Raw genomic sequence first — 17,316 nt, 5'->3', positions numbered from 1 at the left:
ACATGTGTTTGTGTTACTGGGAAGAGACAGATTATACCACGTGGTATGATAAGGTCACGATTTATTACGATTCTGGAGCATCGGAGGTGCTTTCCAATGCCGTAGACCTGAAATGTATAAAGGAGCAGCTATGATGCAATCTTCTGGTGTTGATCTACTTACATATTCGCTGCTTGCTGCTGTTCACGCAATCTCTTTGTCATCTTATAGTGTTTCCTTGATTGTAAATGTGCTGGAAGCAGAACAACATACATGTAGTATTATGGCATTTTCCTTGTCCGCACGAGATTTACAGATATTAGTTTTTGTTTTCTTTTTTTATACTACAGTGCAGAGCATTTATAGTTTCGTTCCGTATCATTCCGTTAGTTTTGCCCAGTACGGGTTACCCAGTTAGAATAAGGAAGGAATACCCAAAGTAATGCTATGCATTCATTTTAATAAGCTATGGGTAAGTTACTCAAGAATAACTCAAACTTAGATAACTTACCCTTCAAAAGTAGTAAATGAATTATAGTTACTCTTTTTGAAATGTAACTATAGTTATAGCTACAGTTACCACATTAAAGTAACTTACTGTACAGTTATATTTTGAAATTTCCTATGGTCATATGGTAAGGCCATAGGAGTTCGTCTATAAGGCCATCCTGGCTGCGTACGAGATGACAAAATACATGGCAGGGCACTTGAAGCCTCACCAAAACGATGTACGACGTAAATATTGCTGTGCCTGAGTTACTCTTGCAGAATTTTTTTGAGTCCAAAATATTGGTTGGTGACTGTATCCACTTACTCTGCCACACTATGCTCCCGAGAGTTGTAACATTGCAGACGTCACAGGTGAACAACTTGTGTACATTCTCGTTGCCACCTATTGATGGAAGAGGTGCGTGGATAGGTTCTCTACCCTGCAAGAGCAGTAGACATTGTAGTCGGCAACACTGACACAAATTTACTCAGAAGGCTTAGTACTGCTCAATTCACCTCAAGATAATCCTGAACAATTGCTAACGCGGGTTTCTTGACGTTTTCGTCCCATTGCAAAACGTCCGTTGCTTCGAGACCGTAGAGCGGCGGAACGTCTCTGTCGGGGGCTGCGGCACAAGGAATGCGGTCCTTGATCCAGAAGCTACAGAATTCGCGAGTCTACTTACTGCCAAGAAAACGACGCATAATCCACTTCTTTTGGTACCTCGAGTACCTTTTTGTGACTTGTTTCATCAGCCACAAACCTGAGGGGGTGCAGCAACATTTTGTAGGACGAGCATACATCTCTCCAAGTTCCTTTCGAAAAGTACTGGAAGTGCTTACACTCTTTGAAGAGCTTCTCTCCTGCCTCAGACTTCTGGTCCTCTTCCTTCATCATAAGGTATCTGTGAAATTCCTTGAAGCCGATGGACTGGAAGATGCCCGTCGTATAGTCGGGTTTACTGCAAGGGTGGAAAAGGCTACATGAAAAATACGTTTCAATGTCTACCTCCGTTAAGATAAAGATACTTCAATCTGCTCCTAAAATCCTGCCCTTTGTTGTGGCACATGCATCGCAATGCAAACATTATGATTAGGGCCTGACTTTTTCAAATCAGCAAAAACGATACTCCCCTGAAAAAAACTGCTGGACCAGGGGGATCAGTCATCACAACCAACACAGAACTTTGGATACTGTGTTGTAAATGCAGAAATATGCTCATACAAAAACTGGCAAAACAGAGACCCTGCTGCCTCTTACGTGCATGGACTCCGTGTCTACTGGAGTGTTGTGTGCATTATGCCAAATAAACCGGAGACTTACGCCTGATTCTATCCAATTCAACAAGGATTAGGTTGAATCAGGTTCAGTTCAACCTGATTACACCTGACTTATTAAAGCAAAATATAGCCCGATATTTACTGGCACACATAATCAGGGTGTCGAACCGAACCCGAACCGAAAACCGTACCCGAACCGTTATTTTTGCCGGAACCGAACCCGAACCGAAATTTTCATGACACTGTTGAACCCGAACCGGAGCAGAACCGTAAAAAAATAGCGGTAACCGGTTAGCAACAAAACGGTTCGTACATAAAAGAAGTCAGCATAAGAGTTCCTCTCTATCCCCGAACGAAGACACATTGGTATCATCATCACGCGCCTATATCATGGATTTCAGAAATTTTCACCTAGAAGTGAGACGACGACGTATAGTAAGTATACTTTCTGTGTCTTTTTAACATGTTGAAGCGCAGTTGTCCTTGTGAGCGCCGCGGCATCGCTTCAGAGACGATGTGCCACGCGGACGAATGAAACAAGAATAGAGTAGGCCAGTTATGTAGCTCTACAGGACGAATATGCGATCAAATAAGCGCCCAATATTTCCCTTTACACGTGAGCAGTACAAATTAAACAAGTCAGAAACATGAGAAGTGGAGAAGGAGCGTACGCAGAACGGTGCCTGTTTGATTGGTCGTGGCTTGAAAAGTAAATGTAGTTCTGCTTATTGGTAGTGCAGTTGTGTCGTGACATATTGCCTTTGTGTTGTGGATTAACTAGTACACTGCTGTGAGCTCGGACAGAGTAAGGCTGGCAGGCTTATTTTCGACATGCTTCAGTACGGTTTCAGATCGATTCACGTTGCGAAGGCAGTGTGCCGGCTAGTACTGTCGTCTATATTACGCTGTCCATCTTATTAGGCTTCCTTTAAGTGTATCTTGCTGGCACTGTGCGTGTGAAAAAAGAGATTTTGGGAACAGAAAGTAGCAGGACTACACCGCTTCAACAGCGTGGACTCTATTTGCAATAAGTGTTCATCCATTCCTCATTTCTCTCGCTAAAGGGCTACCTCACCGCTAGAGACGTCAATGCAGACAACAGCAGTAAGCTATTAGCCACGCATTTCCTGATAAAAGCAGTTTTATGGAACATATAAAACGGAAGCGTTGAACCGGTTCGATTCTTGGTGTGGCCGAACCGGAACGAAATCAAAACAACGCGAACCCGAACCTGAACCGAACCCGTATTTTTTGCGGTTCGACACCCTGGTTACAAGTATCTGCTAGAACAGTGGTTGTGTTTCCTTTCATGGTTCTCTCCTGGGGACTTTACAGGGAATCCTGAGAGACTATACCTTCAGTTTCCACACAGTAACATGTAGAAAGGCTAAAGTCAGCAAAGTAGTGCAAAAACTTACACATTATTAGCTATCCTATTTGCATTGTAGTCACTATGAAAATCTTGCATTTCCTTAAGAAGACCCTGGGCAATCATGTCATCCACCCTAGAGTCCAGGCGGTCATCCAACACTAGTGAGGCAGAAACAAAATACAGCAAATCTCATTCTTCTATCTCCTACTCCATTAACTGTTGTGATCCAACCTTTTTGGTCACATTGCAGCCACAGTATGCACGTCCTCGGATTTCGTAGTGGGCCTCCGAGCGAACTGCCCCCACAAAGGGTTTGCTGTTCTTCAATAAATTTGCTGTGAGGTTGCATATGGGTCTGGTATACTTGAAGGCTCCTTCAGAACAGATGCATCGAAAGTGTTCAGAGACACGACATTGAAATGCAGGGGACCTACTAAACCAAGCTGACCTTTCGATTTTTCTTCTATCCTTGGGGTGAATCTTTCCCGCCCTGAGTGGGTCGACGAGTTTCAAGCATTCATAAAGGTCCTCGGTAGAGAGTTCGGAGCTTTTGTTCTGTCCAGCTCTGGACAGGAATGACTTGAGAGAAGCTTCGTCGGCTTGGTTTATACAGTCATTGTGAGTAAGGAATGAGTTGATTATTTTGGATACGGAAATTTCGTTTCTCTGTGAAGCAAGTTGGTCTTGTGGCAACGCCTGCAAGAATATGATATTCGGCAAAGTTTAATTTTAGGAGATCGAAAGTTATCCAGATAAATAAATCGTGTACCTCAGGGTTGACTAGTACACTCCACAGCAAGGATTCGATGTAGTAATTGGTTCCACCTACGATAACGGGCAGCTTTCCCTGATTCGTCAAATTTTTTATCTGAACGAAAGAAACAGTACGGTGACACAAAGAAGAAGCGATAAGCAATTAATGTGCATTATGGTCCAAAAAGGTAATTACGACTTGGAGCGCTCCGTTTCGGAAGTCAACCACTGTGAAGGAGCTCAGTGGATCTAGAAAGTCGAGCATGTGATGTGGCACGGCGGCTCTCTCCGAAGCTGTCACTTTATTAGTTGTAATATCGAGTGATTTGTACACCTAGAAAACACGGAATAAACCAAGTCATTCAGAGGTGGCTGTGTGAAAATGCATTGAAGTGAATCAAACAACAAGGGATTGTAACGTACCTGCATAGAATCAGCACTGATAATTTCACCATTAAATGCCGATGCAATCTCAATAGCTAGTTTAGACTTGCCAGTTCCTGTAGCACCTAAAACAACAATATACGGCAGACTTCGCAGCGACTTCAGAGCACTCGTAGCCGCCATCTTTGAACATGAAGTCATATGGTCTGTTGGTTGATTCTGATGCGCTTGACTTGGCTGCCGGCGAAGGCATGGGCTTCAGGTCTTCATGCTTTCGCTTTAGTCATGGTTTCGGTTTCGGAATCTGGAGCTGATGTGGGATGTGGGCGCTGTACTAGTTGATGCGGTAACATTCTTCGAGTTGGTTGATGTAGGGTTACTGTTTCTCGTTTTCTGTTGTGTGGCTTTCTCCCAAGTTAGTAGAAGGCGTTTCGTTTTCAGGATGATCTAGGGTCAGCAATACACCCATGTGTGTCAACACTGTCTATGCCTTCGAGGATCACCGCTGGAAGGTCACAATCTCGCAAAAACAACAACAAAAGAACAAAAAAGAGAGGTTAGGAAAGGACTTAATAGGCAAGAGGAGAAACAAAAACACCCGAAGGCACAATTATCGCCCGATTTCTCCCCTAATTACAGATTTTAAAATAGCGCCCGATTTTTACCCCCCGAATCTGAGAAAAGCATTTAACCCGAAAAAGTCACTCCTTACCCATAATGTCACGCAAACAGGGAATTTCAGTTGCCGTCCGATACAAGGTTGCTCTAAAGTTGATACGTTAGTTGATTTGCTTCCTGTTTCCATTGCATTTTGACTGAATACAGTACCTGCATCCACTCGTTACAGGTACCTTAATGCCATACAAACAATGTGTCCCCACATCCTACGATACTTGACATGCGCAGTCATCACGAACAAGCAGAAACGAGGAGCCATGAGAGATTTGGTCAAGGTCATTCAACAGGTACAACGGCCATAGACACAATGTCCATCTAGTGCTGGTTATGACAGTGAACCAGTTTTTAACACAGTAACCGCAATCCCGAGTGACACTTTGGCTTCCTGCCGCAGGAGTCCTATGCCTACCATGATCCCATCACAGAATTCGTGGAGTGCCTCTTTGTCAACTTCGACTTTGACGGGGCTCAGCAGAAGCTTCGCGAGTGTGAGGTCGTGCTCTCCAACGACTTCTTCCTTGTCGCCTGCCTGGAGGACTTCATGGAAAATGCCCGTCTCTTCATATTCGAGACCTTCTGTCGCATTCATCAGTGCATCTCCATTGGGTGAGCAAATGCTTGCAGTCAGTTCATGAGTAGAGCCTGAACTTTTCGGGAAATATTTTTTTCTAAATTCGGGGGGTAAAAATCGGGTAAATAAACATGTGCATTAAATTCATGTGAATTCGGGTGAAAAAACTTCCAGTATGCTAAATTCTGAGTAAAATCAGGCTCAGTTACTCAACTAACTGTAGTGGTTTGGTACAAATGGTGATGTAATTGAATTTTCCTGCCAAACAAGTAAATTAATGCATTCCTACAGACATCCCAGTGAGGGCAATTTGCCAGGTAAAAATTGGGTTTCACCCTAAAGAGGCAACCTTCAATTCGGGGTGCAAATTCGGGGAAGAATCGGGTAAAACCCTAAAACTTCAGGCTCTATTCATGAGGGTCAGCTCACTAATGTTGATAAGTATCCCCAGCGTGTCAACCAAACTGTAGCCTTCAAATACATCAACTTTTCTAGGTTTTCACTGACTATTTCAAGCAAATTCCCTGACCAAAACAAAAGCGAACTTTTCGTCGGCCCCTTTCATTTCGATACAGAGCACCGATTTATTGAATAATACGGATCATTTATTGAATTCAAACAAATACATATTTCTTTTTACTGTTTAAGAGATACAATTTTTTTCGTGCAGTAGGGAGTCCTTGTAGTGTGCCTCATTTACGGCACTTGTCTGTTATTTTTGTTATTTTCTTTTCTGCCTCTGAGCTTGTCATACTGGCGAACCATTACTCGCGGCAATGGTGCTGCGACGTGGCCTCTTCTCCGCACTGATCGGCATTTGTGATTTGCTGCATATCATCATGAAACTTGTCTGCGATTTCCTCCGACATCAGCTGCTTCCCTGACTTTTCCCAGTTGGACAAACTCTGGAAGTAGCTACGGGTATCGTAATTTTAAAAAAAGAATTCTCTCGCAGCATGCTGGCAGAAAAGATCAACATGGAGCCAGAAGAGGCAGAGAAGTGGATCGTAAACCTCATCCGTAATGCCCGTCTGGATGCCAAGATAGACTCCAAGCTGGTGAGTTCACAAATATGTGACATTAAAATAGCCCATATTGAAAATGCAGCATGGAGACAGGACTAAAGGGGATTAAAACATACAAGGACACACGATGTTGTGCCTTGTATGCGTCCTGTGTAAGCAAGATCGTGTGTCCTTGTATGTTTTAATCCCCTTTTGTCCTGCCTCCATGCTGCATTTTCAATATGAACTATTACCAACTTCCCTGTTGTATCCCACCTGTGAATTAAAATAGTCCCCTGTGCGTGAAAGAGGGACACTGTGCAAAATCCTGCCCAGCACATAATGTTTGTGCAAACAATTTGTAGCCGTAGGCAGCATCAGAGGACAATGTCACAGAAAGCAAGGCAGTGAATAGAACTGATAGAAAGAAATCTTTTGTTGAACTGGTGCAGTGTGTGCAATTTTGGGGACTGAACTGACTGTCTCCATTTGAGTGAACTGATATCTGTTGAACTCCCAGAAGTAGTTTGTGTTGTAGTAATTCTCGAGCAGTTGCATTGTGTGTTATCCTGCCATGCTTTTGCATAAGGTCATCGTTCAGTCATGATCACTGTTACGTTGGGGGAACATTAACATTCTCTCTCTCTCTTAGGGCCATGTTGTCATGGGGACACAAGCGGTCTCACCATACCAGCAGCTGATTGATAAGACTCAACAGCTGCTGATGCGTACTCAGTTACAAACCAGCAACCTTGAACAGAAGCTTGCAGCGAGCAACCCTGACAGGGTATGTACTAGCCATGCATTTAGCTTCGCTGCAGTGATGACAGACTGCATGTGCTCTTACACACTTTCCCTTATTGTTTACAGTTATCTCACTGGGGAGCCCAGAACTTTTAGCACCGAGAAGTTGTCCTTGTTGCTGTGAAGGTGATTTTCTAATTAAAGACTTCACTTGTTTCAAGGTTCGAGACACTTTGCTGACATGTGTTTGTGTTACTGGGAAGAGAAAGATTATACCACGTGGTACGATAAGGTCACGATTTATTACAAATACTTTCTGGAGCATCGGAGGTGCTTTCCAATGCTGTAGACCTGAAATGTATAAAGGAGCAGCTATGATGCAATCTTCTGGTGTTGATCTACTGACATATTCGCTGCTTGCTGCTGTTCACGCAATCTCTTTGTCATCTTATAGTGTTTCCTTGACTGTAAATGTGCTGGAAGCAGAACAACATACATGTAGTATTATGGCATTTTCCTTGTCTGCACGAGATTTACAGATATTAGTTTGTTTTCTTGTTTTATACTACAGTGCAGAGCATTTATAGTTTCGTTCCGTATCATTCCGTTAGTTTTGCCCAGTACGGGTTACCCAGTCAGAATAAGTAAGAAACACCCAAAGTAATGCTATGCATTCCTTTTAATAAGCTATGGGTAAGTTACTCAAAAATAACTCAAAACTTAGATAACTTACCCTTCAAAAGTAGTAAATGAATTATAGTTACTCTTTTTGAAATGTAACTATAGTTATAGCTACAGTTACCACATTAAAGTAACTTACTGTACAGTTATATTTTGAAAAGGCCATAGGAGTTCGTCTATAAGGCCATCCTGGCTGCGTACGAGATGACAAAATACATGGCAGGGCACTTGAAGCCTCACCAAAACGATGTACGATGTAAATATTGCTGTGCCTGACTTACTCTTGCAGAATTTTTTTGAGTCCAAAATATTGGTTGGTGACTGTATCCACTTACTCTGCCACACTATGCTCCCGAGAGCTGTAACATTGCAGACGTCACAGGTGAACAACTTGTGTACATTCTCGTTGCCACCTATTGATGGAAGAGGTGCGTGGATAGGTTCTCTACCCTGCAAGAGCAGCAGACATTGTAGTCGGCAACACTGACACAAATTTACTCAGAAGGCTTAGTACTGCTCAATTCACCTCAAGATAATCCTGAACAATTGCTAACGCGGGTTTCTTGACGTTTTCGTCCCATTGCAAAACGTCCGTTGCTTCGAGACCGTAGAGCGGCGGAACGTCTCTGTCAGGGGCTGCGGCACAAGGAATGCGGTCCTTGATCCAGAAGCTACGGAATTCGCGAGCCTACTTACTGCCAAGAAAACGACGCATAATCCACTTCTTTTGGTACCTCGAGTACCTTTTTGTGACTTGTTTCATCAGCCACAAACCTGAGGGGGTGCAGCAACATTTTGTAGGACGAGCATACATCTCTCCAAGTTCCTTTCGAAAAGTACTGGAAGTGCTTACACTCTTTGAAGAGCTTCTCTCCTGCCTCAGACTTCTGGTCCTCTTCCTTCATCATAAGGTATCTGTGAAATTCCTTGAAGCCGATGGACTGGAAGATGCCCGTCGTATAGTCGGGTTTACTGCAAGGGTGGAAAAGGCTACATGAAAAATACACTTCAATGTCTACCTCTGTGAAGATAAAGATACTTCAATCTGCTCCTAAAATCCTGCCCTTTGTTGTGGCACATGCATTGCAATGCAAACATTATGATTAGAGCCTGACTTTTTCAAATCAGCAAAAACAGGGTTTAACCCGATACTCCCCTGAAAAAAACTGCTGGACCAGGGGGATCAGTCATCACAACCAAGACAGAACTTTGGATACTGTGTTGTAAATGCAGAAATATGCTCATACAAAAACTGGCAAAACAGAGACCCTGCTGCCTCTTACGTGCATGGACTCCGTGTCTACTGGAGTGTTGTGTGCATTATGCCAAATAAACCGGAGACTTACACCTGATTCTATCCAATTCAACAAGGATTGGGTTGAATCAGGTTCAGTTCAACCTGATTACACCTGAATTATTAAAGCAAAATATAGCCCGATATTCACTCCCCCCCCCGATTTTGCTGAAAAAGTCAGGCCATAATTATGATACCGGCGTGCTCCATAGACGATAGCAAGGTGCCTACTACCATTTGTATAAAAATACAGTATACCTCATTATAGTGAAGTCAACCGGGCCAGGACAGAATTCGATATAAGTGGCAATTGAATAAAAACAAATTCTGCAAAGCCAGTAACAGCAGCCTTGGATGTGTGCAGAAACACCGAGCTACCAAACAAGCCTTGGTGGCCCCAAGAGAGAGAGAAAAAGATGTAAGGTGGGTTTGACATCTGGGCTTTTGCTGGCTTGCCATTTGCACCAAGCAGTGTTTGCTGACAGGACACTTTGAATGATTGCGATTGAAACGCATTCATTTTGGTTGAGACAGAGACTTTGAAAAAGCGTTTTCATTTTAGTGAGGTTTTACAAGGTTACAAGTATCTGCTAGAACAGTGGTTGTGTTTCCTTTCATGGTTACAGGGAATCCTGAGAGACTATACCTTCAGTTTCCACACAGTAACATGTAGAAAGGCTAAAGTCAGCAAAGTAGTGCAAAAACTTACACATTATTAGCTATCCTATTTGCGTTGTAGTCACTATGAAAATCTTGCATTTCCTTAAGAAGACCCTGGGCAATCATGTCATCCACCCTAGAGTCCAGGCGGTCATCCAACACTAGTGAGGCAGAAACAAAATACAGCAAATTTCATTCTTCCATCTCCTACTCCATTAACTGTTGTGATCCAACCTTTTTGGTCACATTGCAGCCACAGTATGCACGTCCTCGGATTTCGTAGTGGGCCTCCGAGCGAACTGCCCCCACTAAGGGTTTGCTGTTCTTCAATAAATTTGCTGTGAGGTTGCATATGGGTCTGGTATACTTGAAGACTCCTTCAGAACAGATGAATCGAAAGTGTTCAGAGACACGACATTGAAATGCAGGAGACCTACTAAACCAAGCTAACCTTTCGATTTTTCTTCTATCCTTGGGGTGAATCTTTCCCGCCCTGAGTGGGTCGACGAGTTTCAAGCATTGATAAAGGTCCTCGGTAGAGAGTTCGGAGCTTTTGTTCTGTCCAGCTCTGGACAGGAATGACTTGAGAGAAGCTTCGTCGGCTTGGTTTATACAGTCATTGTGAGTAAGGAATGAGTTGATTATTTTGGATACGGAAATTTCGTTTCTCTGTGAAGCAAGTTGGTCTTGTGGCAACGCCTGCAAGAATATGATATTCGGCAAAGTTTAATTTTAGGAGATCGAAAGTTATCCAGATAAATAAATCGTGTACCTCAGGGTTGACTAGTACACTCCACAGCAAGGATTCGATGTAGTAATTGGTTCCACCTACGATAACGGGCAGCTTTCCCTGATTCGTCAAATTTTTTATCTGAACGAAAGAAACAGTACGGTGACACAAAGAAGAAGCGATAAGCAATTAATGTGCATTATGGTCCAAAAAGGTAATTACGACTTGGAGCGCTCCGTTTCGGAAGTCAACCACTGTGAAGGAGCTCAGTGGATCTAGAAAGTCGAGCATGTGATGTGGCACGGCGGCTCTCTCCGAAGCTGTCACTTTATTAGTTGTAATATCGAGTGATTTGTACACCTAGAAAACACGGAATAAACCAAGTCATTCAGAGGTGGCTGTGTGAAAATGCATTGAAGTGAATCAAACGACAAGGGATTGTAACGTACCTGCATAGAATCAGCACTGATAATTTCACCATTAAATGCCGATGCAATCTCAATAGCCAGTTTAGACTTTCCAGTTCCTGTAGCACCTAAAACAACAATATACGGCAGATTTCGCAGCGACTTCACAGCACTCGTAGCCGCCATCTTTGAACATGAAGTCATATGTAGAGTAGAGGTGTGCGCCGTGGGCATTTTTTTCGGCGGCGGCGTAGAGCACGTTGAAGGCCCGGCGGCGGCGGCGTCACGCCGATGCTGTCATATCGGCGTGCGCCCCGTGGGCTGTCAATATGTTCTCTTCTCCAACGGGGACGCACGAACACCTCAGAGCGGGGGTATTTTCTCCATCATAGACACCGCGACGGTGGCAGTATTTACTGTACCTTGCACCAAACAAGTGCGTAAGCACTGGATAGTATTATGAAAGAAAACCGAACACACAAAGGAACATTAGGAGAAGTAAAGCACTTCAAGAAGGTCGTCGCCCAAGAACTGCGACTGGGCGCGTTAAGTGCGCGTTAAGCGCTGGAGAAAAGAACATAGCTAGATAATCAGAACGACGAGCCATCCCTTTAATGGCAACTACACGTAACAGTTGTAACTACAAGTAACAGCGAGTGCTGAACGTTCACAGGACGGCGACGCGTGAAAGCTCTGTCCACTGATCCAGTGGCTCTTTTTGGGAAACCATATAAATATGCGAACGTTAGCAAACGATATGACATAAGGCGCACTCACCACGTCATTGAACAGTATTTTTGCAGAGGCTGTAGTTATCATGAATAAACACTGTAAAATCATTTAATTTCGCAGCCCTAAATTTTCGCGAATCGAGTAGGGATATATTCGCAACAACTAATAGCGTCCTCGATAAACTTGCTCCGGAATTGCCCCGAAACCACAGTGGTGCGTGCCGCTCTACACTGGCGGTGCCCTGGGCGGAGGCATTATCGAACATGAAACTGCACTGCACTGGTTGATCTGATGGATACTAGCATGCGCCACCTAGAGATCTGTGCTCGTTGTGGCTCGTAGGCTGCGCGACCCGTAGCGAGAGGCACCTGGCGAGCGGCACCGATCGAATGCCATGCTGACGATGGCTGTCTGTTGCTACTTGCCCGGCTACACCTGGCTACTTGCCGCTTCCGCCTTCCTCCTGCTTCCTGCAATCGCGATGCTTCTTGGGATTGCACTCTGGCGCTCGGCCGATTTTCTCGGTGTGGGTTCGGGGCAACTCATAGCGTCCTCGATAAACTTGCTCCGGAATTGCCCCGAAACCACAGTGGTGCGTGGCGCTCTACACTGGCGGTGCCCTGGGCGGAGGCATTATCGAACATGAAACTGCACTGCACTGGTGGATCTGATGGATACTAGCATGCGCCACCTAGAGATCTGTGCTCGTTGGGGCTCGTAGGCTGCGCGACCCGTAGCGAGAGACACCTGGCGAGCGGCACCGATCGAATGCCATGCTGTCTGCTGCTACTTGCCGGCTACACCTGGCTACTTGCCGCTTCCGCCTTCCTCCGTGCTTCCGGGAATCGCGATGGTTCTTGGGATTGCACTCTGGCGCTCGGCCGATTTTCTTGGTGTGGGTTCGGGGCAAGTCAGTGCTGCACTGAACGGGTGCACTCCTTTAGTCGAGGACGTTCCGTGCGCACCAGTGCAGTTTATCGAGGATGGCAAGCCGCACCAGGTCGCACCGGGGCGCACCGGTGCAGTTTATCGAGGACGCTATCAGTGCTGCACTGAATGGGTGCATTCCTTTAATCGAGGACGTTCAGTGCGCACCAGTGCAGTTTATCGAGGATGGCAAGCCGCACCAGGTCGCACCGGTGCGCACCGGTGCAGTTTATCGAGGACGCTATAAATTTCGCGCGCTCCTCGAGTTCCTCGAATTTTCTCGATTCGCAAAATTCGCGAAAATTAAGGTCTCGCGAAATTAAAGGGTTTTACAGTACAAACTTGTCCAGAACGAGTGGGTTGAGTCTGCCGTGCTTCGCGCGCATTATAAGCCCCGCAATTCCGCGATTGAAAACACCCTCTCTGACTGTGTGCTTTTCGCCGGCACACACAAAACGCGCTATTTGCTACGCACTTTTCGAGCGCAGAAAGAGCGACGGGCAATCCACGTGAGAGGACCAAGTGCTTTGGAGCGATCGAGCTGATTGGTGTAGGCGCTAATCTGTTGGCCAGATAAGGCGAAGGTCGCGTCATTTCTGCGCTCGGAAATTGCGTACTTCTTGTTTCGGCTCATTTGCATAGCCACATTGAGCGTCGGATATTTCAACACACGTGCGTGTTTAAGAATTTCTTAAACAGGGAATGGCTTTCAACGATGAATATCTTCCGTTCTGCTATTCCGTTTATACGCGAAATCCCTTAATTAAAGAACTAATGAATTTGAGGTAATTAATGATCTTATAATTACATACTTTCTTCGAGATAATATTCGCCTGACCAACTCAAAAGCGGCATGTATTTCGTTCCGCTATTTTTTAAACAAAACTTCTGTGATGAACAAAAAAACAAAACACCTTGTATATGGATAATGACCAGTGCTATGGTGTTGGTGGATGACCGGCAAACAACCTGCAAGAATTGAATGTCAAGTTTTCCTGGAGTTGTGCCTCCAGGGCCGACTATGAAACGAAACTCTAAAGCATAAATAGCATATCAGGAGATGACATTGTTACTGCTAAAAACACCACAAATGAAGCCTGGAACCTAAGATGAAAGAAAAACAAACAAAATATTAGGTATGTGAGATATTCGTTTATAGAAAGTGGATCAAAATGGGCACATTACACAGCCGCGCCGATTTTACAACATCGGCGGCGGCGGCGGCGCGCCGACAGTTTTTGTACGGCGGCGACGGCGAGGACCCGACCTCCGGCGGCGGCGCTTCGGCGCGGCGGCGCACACCTCTAGTCATATGGTCTGTTGGTTGATTCTGATGCGCTTGACTTGGCTGCCGGCGAAGGCATGGGGCATGGGCTTCAGGTCTTCATGCTTTCGCTTTAGTCATGGTTTCGGTTTCGGAATCTGGAGCTGATGTGGGCGCTGTACTAGTTGATGCGGTAACGTTCTTCGAGTTGGTTGATGTAGGGTTACTGTTTCTCGTTTTCTGTTGTGTGGCTTTCTCCCAAGTTAGTAGAAGGCGTTTCGTTTTCAGGATGATCTCCTCGCTGGTTGGGTGGAAGCCGAGGAGGGGCGCGGTCGGTTTCGAAGAGGTGGTCGTATGGAGTGCCGGGCATCTTATAGCGAATTCGGGTGGTCATTTCGTAGCAAAACGGCCGAGCGCTCGGAAATTGCTAGGTCGGCGACCGAGGTGGATCACGTGACCGTTGCCACCCGAACATGACTGCTAGAAATCTAGCGGTTTTAGGTACTTGGATCACGCTAGGGGCGTTGCGGTCGCAAATCTTCGAGTTCTGTCGTCTGCTAAACCACGTGATTTCAACATGCGGGCCAATGAGGGCACTCGTCACCGTTGCAGTGCGGATGTGACGACACCGGATACAGTTGAGCAATCTGCTGCTCGATCGTTTTGAGACCGGGCAAAAAAATAGCGTCCTCGATAAACTGCACCAGTGCGCCCCGGTGCGACCTGGTGCGGCTTGCCATCCTCGATAAACTGCACTGGTGCGCACTGAACGTCCTCGATTAAAGGAGTGCACCCGTTCAGTGCAGCACTGAGTTGCCCCGAACTCACACCGAGAAAATCGGCCGAGCGCCAGAGTGCAATCCCAAAAATCACCGCGATTGCCGGAAGCACGGAGGAAGGCGGAAGCGGCAAGTAGCCAGGTGTAGCCGGGCAAGTAGCAGCAAACAGCCATCGTCAGCATGGCATTCGATCGGTGGCGCTCGCCAGGTGCCGCTCGCTACTGGTCGCGCAGCCTACGAGCCACAGCGAGCACAGATCTCTAGGTGGCGCATGCTAGTATCCACCAGATCCGCCAGTGCGGTGCAGTTTCATGTTCGATAATGCCTCCGCCCAGGGCACCGCCAGTGTAGAGCGCCACGCACCACGGTGGTTTCGGGGCAATTCCGGAGCAGGTTTATCGAGGACGCTAAAAGTGCTAGCTAGCAAATTCCGAGCGCTCGGAAAGCGCCACGCGAACATGCGAGATTTGCTTCATTTTGACCAAGCGAACACGACTGCTCGAGATCTGGCAAAAAAAGTTGCTCCGAAATGACCACCCGAATTCGCCATTAGCAAGATATGTTCGATATCCTCTTCTTCTCCTGTGCCGCATAGGATGCATATCGGGGGATCCTTTCCAAAAAGTTCGGAAAGCCTCTTCCTCGTTAGTAGTGAACCCGTTCGGGCCTGAAATAGCAGTCCACTGGCTCTGTCTCCTTTGTAGAATTTCTCTGGGGCTGGTGCCAGCTTGTTTGCCGCGTACTTGGTCATACTCTTCTTTTTTGCTACAGTTGAGTGCCACATGTCTTCTTCTATGAGGTTCATTTCCTTTTTTATTTTCTTGTTTCATTCGTATTCGTTTTTGGTCAGTTGCCTGTTGGTGTCTTTGCTGTAGATGTGGTCAATGTGATTGATTCTTTTTATCCAATTAGTGCGGACGTTCGTGTACCGGAGGTAGCGAAATATTCGTGTTATAAGTGTGTCATTGGGCCTGTGGACTAGCCTACCTAGGTATCGGCTCTTTGATCGTGCTTCCCGGAACAAATACGTTGACCAGCCTAACTCTCCCTGGATGGCCGTATTTGGTGTAGCAAAGGAGCCATGGAGAATCCACCTCCCAATCTCTCGTTGTTGTCGTTCCAGTTGTTTCATTGTATCGTAGGTGAAGCAGACGACATCGTTGGCATACGTGGCCGCCGGCACGGCAATGGTCTTCCATAGTAGTTTGCCGACCTCGTATGGTTGGTAGGAGTGACGCGATAGATGCCAAATTTGGCCTTTCTTTTGGTTGATTTTGCGGATGATGTTTAGCTCGTGTTGGTGTAAGTAGTCGCTTCTGTTTTCGATCGTTACACCTAGAGTCTAGTCCTTAGTGACTCTAGCGTCCCGGCGGGAGGTTGGAAGCAAAGAGGAGGAAAACGCACCACGTGACGCGCCTCGGCGAATGAGCAAGGCGGCGGCACGGGGAAAGCGAATGCGATACTCTTCCCCCGGGTACAGTGACTCTACTCGGCGCTATGCGATCTAATCGCCTCCCGCGGCTCATTTCAGTGCTACTCGTCACGTGATTACACACCTGCCGTTAACCCATGAGCGTGCCTTTTCTTTGCTCTACATGCAAAATGCCCCTTGAGTGTCACCTGCAGGAGCAAACGAATGGCACACCCAGATATCAGTGCTGACATTCGTCGGCGCGTCCCTATCAGCCCTCGGGGCTGGGACACGTGTACTTTGATAACGATAAAGACGTGTTCGAGCAGCCGGTTCTGCCTTTGGGTAGTGATATTCGTGATATGTGCTCATCGTTCCCTTCATCTGAGCGACCTTTTCCTTCCAGGTTGCGAGGTCCGGTGACGGGGGATTGTGATAGAAATGTTTAAGTCGGTGGTGGGCTATAAGCGTGAGATATACGTTAACTGCAGCTAACCAACGGAAGCGATAGAATTGCTGATTGCAGTCTGCATATGAGCAGTCAGTAGAGGGAAGGAATCCGGAAGACAAAGGGGGACGACACAAAAAATATAACGATTTATACATTTATTCCAGAATACTTGTCCCAGAAGGAACCTGGGAAGGAGTAGGGAACGTATACATTAATTATATAATATATACACATAATACACTCGTATAGTGGCGACAATTCGAAAGAAACCCGCAAAAGAGACGCAGCAAAGGGGTCCCAGTTACCTTCGCGAACGTGGCGATCGGTAACACGAGTGTTCTATATACCGGTAGTCTGACCTAAGCAGTAGCATAATGAAGTGTTCTTCTGAGATAGAAGAGGCTTTCTCTTGACTGTGATGCCTATTAAGCGCACGTGAAAATTCCATCTAAAATCGGACGGGACGGCGACCCCAAGATATTTGTACTAAGCTCCCTTGCAAGTATACTATGATGTTGGCAAAGCCTTTGTTCTACATATAACAGCATCGACATAGTTTTGTCGGTGTTCAAATTGATTTGCAATTTGTAACACCACTCGTTGATGTGTTCTAAACTGCTTTGGAAAGGTGCGTAATATAAGGCGAGCAAGGGCCATGACAGCGGAGTAGCCTCCACGAAAGATATGCTCCAAGGAATGCTGTTACTTGATCATGATGTTTAGCA

At 45.9% G+C, this 17,316-nt stretch overlaps 3 protein-coding genes across 4 annotated transcripts; 1 reads left to right on the top strand and 2 right to left on the bottom strand.

The window, feature by feature from the left end:
• Positions 1-44: 44 nt before the first annotated feature.
• LOC135399301 (tRNA dimethylallyltransferase-like) lies at positions 45-4,472 on the bottom strand. Its single transcript, XM_064631150.1, has 12 exons — positions 4,298-4,472; positions 4,071-4,208; positions 3,891-3,989; positions 3,570-3,817; positions 3,353-3,495; positions 3,168-3,279; positions 1,312-1,430; positions 1,155-1,232; positions 985-1,094; positions 794-908; positions 163-232; positions 45-107 (listed from the first exon to the last, which is right to left on the bottom strand). Exons 1-12 carry the CDS (start codon positions 4,457-4,459, stop codon positions 65-67), a joined length of 1,437 nt encoding a protein of 478 aa, XP_064487220.1. The 5' UTR covers positions 4,460-4,472; the 3' UTR covers positions 45-64.
• Positions 4,473-5,087: 615 nt separating this feature from the next.
• Positions 5,088-7,482, top strand: LOC135399303 (eukaryotic translation initiation factor 3 subunit E-A-like). Its single transcript, XM_064631152.1, has 5 exons — positions 5,088-5,223; positions 5,331-5,542; positions 6,463-6,565; positions 7,164-7,298; positions 7,382-7,482. The coding sequence occupies exons 1-5, from the start codon at positions 5,128-5,130 to the stop codon at positions 7,409-7,411; spliced, it is 576 nt and encodes a 191-aa protein (XP_064487222.1). The 5' UTR covers positions 5,088-5,127; the 3' UTR covers positions 7,412-7,482.
• A 56-nt stretch (positions 7,483-7,538) lies between these two features.
• Positions 7,539-12,048, bottom strand: LOC135399300 (tRNA dimethylallyltransferase-like). 2 transcript variants are annotated; one of them, XM_064631149.1, is made up of 12 exons: positions 11,805-12,048; positions 11,070-11,155; positions 10,843-10,980; positions 10,663-10,761; positions 10,342-10,589; positions 10,125-10,267; positions 9,940-10,051; positions 8,790-8,908; positions 8,633-8,710; positions 8,463-8,572; positions 8,272-8,386; positions 7,539-7,731 (listed from the first exon to the last, which is right to left on the bottom strand). In XM_064631149.1, exons 2-12 carry the CDS (start codon positions 11,073-11,075, stop codon positions 7,628-7,630), a joined length of 1,272 nt encoding a protein of 423 aa, XP_064487219.1. In that variant the 5' UTR covers positions 11,076-11,155; positions 11,805-12,048; the 3' UTR covers positions 7,539-7,627. The 2 variants fall into 2 exon arrangements, with proteins under 2 accessions (XP_064487219.1, XP_064487217.1); XM_064631147.1 differs by lacking the exon at positions 11,805-12,048 and having other exon boundaries at positions 11,070-11,474.
• Positions 12,049-17,316: the final 5,268 nt, after the last annotated feature.

The sequence above is a fragment of the Ornithodoros turicata genome, chromosome 6 (genome assembly GCF_037126465.1).
Source record: "Ornithodoros turicata isolate Travis chromosome 6, ASM3712646v1, whole genome shotgun sequence".
NCBI classification, from domain to species: Eukaryota; Metazoa; Arthropoda; class Arachnida; order Ixodida; family Argasidae; genus Ornithodoros; species Ornithodoros turicata.
Note: the sequence above shows the minus strand (reverse complement) of the source record. Positions and strands in the feature narration are given on the sequence as shown.